Genomic DNA, 6,555 nt, shown 5'->3' with positions numbered 1-6,555 from the left:
GGGAGGGAGACGCAAGAGGGAGGAGATATGGGAACATATGTATATGTATAACTGATTCACTTTGTTATAAAGCAGAAACTAACACACCATTGTAAAGCAATTATACTCTAAAGATGTTAAAAAAAAAAAAAAAAAAAAGCAATTTGGGAGGAAGTTCTCCCCAAAGTCTTCCTTGGTAAAAACAGAGACAAAGGACTCACTCCCCCTGCATCTGCATTTTCTTCATCCCTAAGCCCTTTGACCAATGGCGTTTAAGTCTCTTTCTGCTTCCGACACATTTAAAGGGCTTCTTATTATTGGCTGTGAGCAATACATGTGTGTGTCTTTTACACACTCCTCGTTTTGATTCTGTTTGAACCCTCAAACAGATTTTCCTCAGTGCCTGACAGGACACTTGTCATTGCTTCTCCGCTGTCCTCTCTGGATTCTGGCTTCCTGTTGGGCCAGCCTCTTTATTTTGCTGAGAAGAAGTGCAGGGCAATTTTATGTTTGGATTTTTTGAGCACCGCCTCTTTAGGCCAAACAAATCTTTCTTTCTTTCATTTAAAAAATTTTTTGAAGTATAGTTGATTTACAATGTTGCGTTAATTTCTGCTGTACAGCAAAGTGACTCAGTTATACATATATATATTATTTTCATATACATTCTTTCATATTCATATATATATTTCTTACATATTCTTTTCATATATATATTCTTTTCCATATTCTTTTCCATTATGGTTTATCACAGGATATTAAATATAGTTGCCCTGTGCTATACAGTAGAACCTTGTTGTTTATCCATCCTATGTGAAGAGTCTGCTAATCCCAAACTCCCAGTCCAACCCTCCCCTCCCCTCCCTCCCCCTTGGCAACTACCAGTCTGGTCTCTATGTCTGCAAACACATCTTTTTTGATCCTTCAGTACCTTCTTTCCAAATAGCCCCTAAACTAATTCTTTGTCACTACTTTTTTTAAAGAAAGGTCTATATTTGCTTATTTGCTAAAGTTTAATAATTTTCATTTCCTTCTCTCTGTAAAATGATTAATTTAGTCAAAAACATTCTGTGTGCTTGTGAGGGAGAGACTCCTTCAAGCATTCAGTGAAACTGTCCCTTCATCTTAGGATGCAGGTTTATGGAGAAAAGACAGCTGGCCAGGACATGCTGTTCAAACTATTATTGTATTCCGGGGTCCCAGGGGCTGCTGCTTTGAATTAATTTTCCCTTCCTGTCTTAGTCTGCCTTAGTTTTGCTAAAAGAAATTGGTGTTTGAGTGGATACCTGAGCTCTTTTTTATTTTGTTTTGTCTGAAGGTTTTATTGCGTGTAAAACACCAGATTTAGAGGTGGCATTTGCACTTGGAGAAGGAAACAAAACATTTGTCACCCTAGGTGATCACTGATGGCAGAGTACCAAATGTAAGCTGCTCCTGATCTTCAGGGAGGAGGAGTAATACTTTCTTACTTTCTCCCCTGTGCAAAATCCCATCTCAGTTAAAAGGTAAGACATTTAGAGTGACCTGTATGAGGAGAGATAGCCTGCCAGGGGGCCCGTGACGATGGTGTCATCACCATAAATCTGAGAAATGCTGGCGGAGGTGACTGTCACCCTCCGGCAGCTTCTCCTGGATCTGTGTGCTGCTGCTGGGCTGCTGGGAGGTCCTTGCCACCTGTATAAAAGGGACATTCCTCTCAGTGGATTTGACTATCCATTGCGTCTGGATCACCTTGCCTCTTTGCCATTTGACCCCCAAATGGGACCTTCAAGCAGGGCTGTGACTTTCTTACTTGTCCTTCTGTCTTGAGTGATTAGAGCAGGGCCATGGCACAATGGTTGGCATATATGCTGAGTTTTGAATGACGGCTTTCCAGGGATTAGAGGCAAAGTAAAGAACCAAGCCCATCAAAAATCCTCAGGCCATTGGGATTAACCTTTCTAATTTTTAATACATGATGCTTCAGCTTTTGAGGCAGCAGGATCCTGAAAACCTATATGGCACTGACATGATTAAAAACATGTCAACTGAATCGTGTTTCCACGGAGACCTGAAAGGGCAGCCCTTTCAGTGTGGTGGGCGGTGGCCGGGGATAGTGTAGAGAGGGGAGGATTAATAGGGGCCATTCCCATCCATCCTGGTGGGCCCAGCAGGATCCCAAAGCATCCCGACTGACTCCAGAACACCGCCTCACTTTCCTGAAGCTCCTTCATCCTCTCCTGGGGCTCTGCACAGTGCACACAGGCCTTGGGAAGAAAAATCCCAAGCACCCCGTTAACCGTTCAGCCTGTACTAAATCCTCACTCACTGCCTAGTTTCACTTTGGTGACTCAGCAGTGGCATCTCACACATCCTGTCCTCCGGGGAACGCTGACTGCCGCTTGATTTCTAGGCGATCGCACTCTCTGGTTCTCCTTCCACATCACTGGCCTTTCTTTCTCAGGCCCCTTGGTGGCTTTCCCATCATCTCCTGAATCTTAGACTATATATCCTCCTCTGCTCTTTTGCTTGGTGATTTCTGTCATTTCCAGTGCTTTCAATATCTTTGAAATATGATGACTTCACATTTATAACTCCAGTCTGGACCTCTTCGACATGCATTTGCCTACTCAGCATCTCCTCTGGGACATCCTGGATGTCTTAAAGCCAGCAGGTCCGAAGTGGATGACCTGTTCTTTCCTCCCAAACTGTTTGTACCGATGTCGTCCCTGATCTGAGTCGATGGCTGCCCCACTTTTCCAGCTGCTCAGACCAGAAACACAGCCATTGAGGTATCTTCTAAATATATTCAGAATCTGACCGTCTCCTGTCTCACCACCTCCACCACTCCAAGCCTGGTCCAAGTCACCACGATCTTCCAGCTGGATTATTCTTTCAACTTTCACACGGCCCCTGCGCTCCATTAGCAATATAGCACAGGGTGATACTGGCAACATGTAACTCACATGATGTCACTCCCCTGTTTGCCACCCTCCCATGGGTCCCCATCTCTCTCAGTAGAAGCCAACGTCCTCTTTTAGTGTCTCTGGGGACCCTACCATCTGTGACCTCGTTTCCGCACCAGTCCCACTGGCTCTTTTCTGTTGCCCTGAAACACCAGGACGCTCCCAGATCAGAAACTTTGCCCTGGCCTCTCCCTCTCACATGCTCTTCTCCCAGGCATCCGCCTGGGTCCTTCTTTGCCCTCCTTCGTCTCTGTGCTCCTGCATCTACTTCTCAGACAAGGCCTGGCCGAACACACGACTCAGAATTGCAGCCTTCCCCTGGCCGGCCTCCTATATTTTGGCATTCTGTATCCCTTCTCCTCCGCTCCATTTTTTCCCACAGTGCTTAATATTTTTAACATACCTTGTAATTTATTTATTTATTATGTCTAGTCTCTGAATGCCTCCACTAGAAAAGAAGCTCTATGAAGGCAAGAAATGTTAATTTGTTCCCTAGGGAATCTCTACAACCTAGAACAATTACTGACACGTGATGGATGCTCAGTAAATATTTGTTCAAATAGCTAATTAATGGATCTGAGCCACGATCCTAAGTTGGGAGGAAGAGAAGATGCATTTGATGGTTGAGTCAGGATCAAAAATTATTTCAACTTACCAGACTCCTAGGCCAAATTAGCACCGTGAAGGCACATGTAAATCCCTGTAGTCAAAGCTAAAAGCCAACTCCACAGACAAAAGATGAGGAGCATACCATGGGAAAGCCTAAAGGTTATACTGACTGTGGTTTCAAAATCAAATAGCAGGGACATGTTTTTGAAGCAGAGGCTAATGGTCATATTAACAGATGTATAGTACACAGATCGTGGTGGATATTAGTTTTACTCTTATCTTTGCTGTTCAAGCAGCAGGGAGAGAACTGAGGTCACCTCTGGGCCTTATGCCTAAGGAGATTTAGATAACATGAGCCCCGTGTGGAAAAGGGCCACCTCAGGTGGCAGCATATCATGGGAGAAATGTTCATAGTATCTGGTCATTCTTTTCAGCAGGAAAAACGCAGGGGAGACCTCAATAGTTTCTTTAGCTATTTAACAAGCCATTCTGTGGAAGAGGGAACATTCTATATTACTTCAACTGGCAGAACTGAGACCGGTAGGAAGAAGACATATTTCAGATAAGGATAAGGAAGACATGCACATTGGTGAGAGGTATCCAGGTATATGGAGCGGCAGCTTCTGCAGGCAGTGAGCTTCCCATCCCTGGGAATGCAGCAGGGCGGGGCAGGGAATACTTGATAGGGGGATTCAGGACTGCATCAACTCAGGTCCTCCAGCAAGCAGACACCAAGACGGGATCGGATGGGATCAGATTTACCAGGGAAACGGGGTGGAGGCCAGAGGAGGCTGGGAGAGCTATCGGACCACAGTGAAGGTCTGATCCCTCCGAAGGAGAGAGAGAAGGAAGGGGGATTGAGTGGGGAGAGCCTTAGACTGCCACGAGTTACAGGGAAGGGTTGGGATATCCAGTGGGGAGTATTTGAGTAGAAGTTGCCCAGCAGAAGAGCCAGGAATGGACCTGCCTTAGCACCCCTGCCGTTCTCAGTCACTGGCTGGAAGCAGCATGTGGGAAGTGGGCTCTGCATGGATGCAGTGATGGATCGCAGAACGCGGCAGCTGGGGTCATCAGGCAATTATGCTGCCAGGGGTAGGAGCTCTGAGGGGCGCATTTTCGCGGCCATGATGAGGTCTCTAATGGGAACTGGCCAAAGTCCCAGGCAGACACTCCACCTCTAAGGGCTCCTCACAGCACCTCTTACTCTGTGCTCTCCTTATGGCTGCCCTGGACGGTGAACATCTTCACAGCTCTGCGTCTCCACCCCGGCCCAGGGGCCTCACACAAGAGGTTCTCACTGAGAGTCCGTGGATCATGGAGACTGAGGAGCCGCCTGTGACCCGGTACCCGTGCTCTGCAATTTCAGGTCTTGGAGGGGAATCTGTTAACTTAAATCCAGGATAGTAAATGTCACTCAGCCATGGTCCCCAGAGAAAGCCTTGTAAAGTGGAGTTCGTGTGAGGAAGCGACCTTCATCACTGCAGAAGTACCAGGACTAAATGGAACCGCCCCTGAGCAGAGCACGGACTGCAGCCTCATCCATCACCCGCCTCTTCTCCTAGACAGACAACCCTCATTTATTATCTCCAGACTGTTTTCATTTTACTTACACTGTGTGAAAAACGTTGAATTGGGAAATAAATAATATTCTTTTTAAAGAGAGATCTCGGAAGCACTTCACAGATTTTGGAATTATTATTCTGTTTCCAAATGTTTGGTTTGTGTCTCATTTCTTCATTTATATTTGTGAGTTCTCAACAGCAAATGTCCTCATTTGGAAAACTCTGACAGAAGTCTACAAGAACTCTGTTTTTGGTCTGTGTTCATGTCTTCTTGAGAGATGCCACCTCTCTTCCTTTGGAAATGCAGCAAAATCTTCCAAGCAGTCTCAGAAGGAGATGTTTGCTAGAATGTTCCTTTCCACTGCACAGCAATTCTGTACTGACCAGCTCGACTCTCTCGCCGTCAGGCCTTGCCGCCGGATCCTCTTCTCTGTGATGGCTCAGCCCATTCCTGCAAGACTGAGGTTCCTTCAACACCATCTGCTCAAAGACATTCCATCGCGCCTCTTGTCCCACTGCCTGAAGCCTGGACTTGTCCCGCCTGTCACACCCTCCATGCCTGTCTCCAACTTTCCCCGCCCACACTGTTTTCCTGTGATTTCTCCAGCCATCTCTTGTTTTGGTCAAAACTTTTTTCTTCCTGTCCACTCTGTTCCCTGCCTTCACACATGTTCTCCTGTCCCAAATTGTCACCTTTTCTCTCCTTTGGTACCCAAACTCCATTTGTTCTGCAAAACCCACAGGAAGTTCTGTAGATCCAGCTTAGTTGATGAGAAATGTCCAATGACATTTCTCTGCCTCCTTGTCTCTGAAAGACAGCACTTCTCGTATAATCGAGGGTCTGTTCACCTGCCCTGTCTCTTCCTCTCTCTGCAGCCCCTTCCACTGTCCCCATCATGCACCAGGTCAGTGCCACCATGAGAAGCATCACCTTATCATGGCCGCAGCCGGAGCAGCCCAATGGCATCATCCTGGACTATGAGATCCGGTACTATGAGAAGGTGAGCCAGCCCTGCCTGCAGGCTTGCAAGACCCAGGGCCAGCCACTTTTCCGTGGGTGGTGGTCCGCTGAGGTCCCAGGGAGACAGGCTGGAGGGAGTCCTGAGTGGGGGAGGAATCTGGTGACGCGGGTCGGAGGCTCCCTGAGAGTGCTCCCAGCTCTGCCCCAGCAAAGCCAGGCACTTTCTGTACCAACTCAGGAGAGAACCTTCCAACCCAGCTGTCTGCACCGCTCACTGGGCTGTCATGGATGGGCAGGACCTATCCCATTCTCCCAGTCACATGCTTGCTATACTAATGCAGATGCTACACACCCACCAGGTGTCCCCTGAACTTTCTGAAGATTCTATGCTTTTGAAAACTAGTGTTTTTCTTTTTCTTTCTTTCTTTTTTTTTTTTTTTTTTTTTTTTTTTTGCGTTACGCGGGCCTCTCCCGTTGCGGAGCGCAGGCTCCGGACGCG

At 47.0% G+C, this 6,555-nt stretch overlaps 1 protein-coding gene across 1 annotated transcript in view; it reads left to right on the top strand.

The window, feature by feature from the left end:
- EPHB1 (EPH receptor B1) overlaps positions 1 to 6,555 on the top strand; it is a 437,960-nt gene that overhangs the window by 329,919 nt on the left and 101,486 nt on the right. Inside the window, exon 6 of the mRNA XM_007108469.2 lies at positions 5,972 to 6,096. Coding sequence (XP_007108531.2) covers positions 5,972 to 6,096 — 125 coding nt within the window. The remainder of the gene's footprint in view (positions 1 to 5,971; positions 6,097 to 6,555) is intronic.

The sequence above is a fragment of the Physeter macrocephalus genome, chromosome 1 (assembly GCF_002837175.3).
Source record: "Physeter macrocephalus isolate SW-GA chromosome 1, ASM283717v5, whole genome shotgun sequence".
Taxonomy (NCBI): Eukaryota; Metazoa; Chordata; class Mammalia; order Artiodactyla; family Physeteridae; genus Physeter; species Physeter macrocephalus.
The sequence above is the reverse complement of the archived record's forward strand: the minus strand, read 5'-3'. Positions and strand labels throughout refer to the sequence as shown.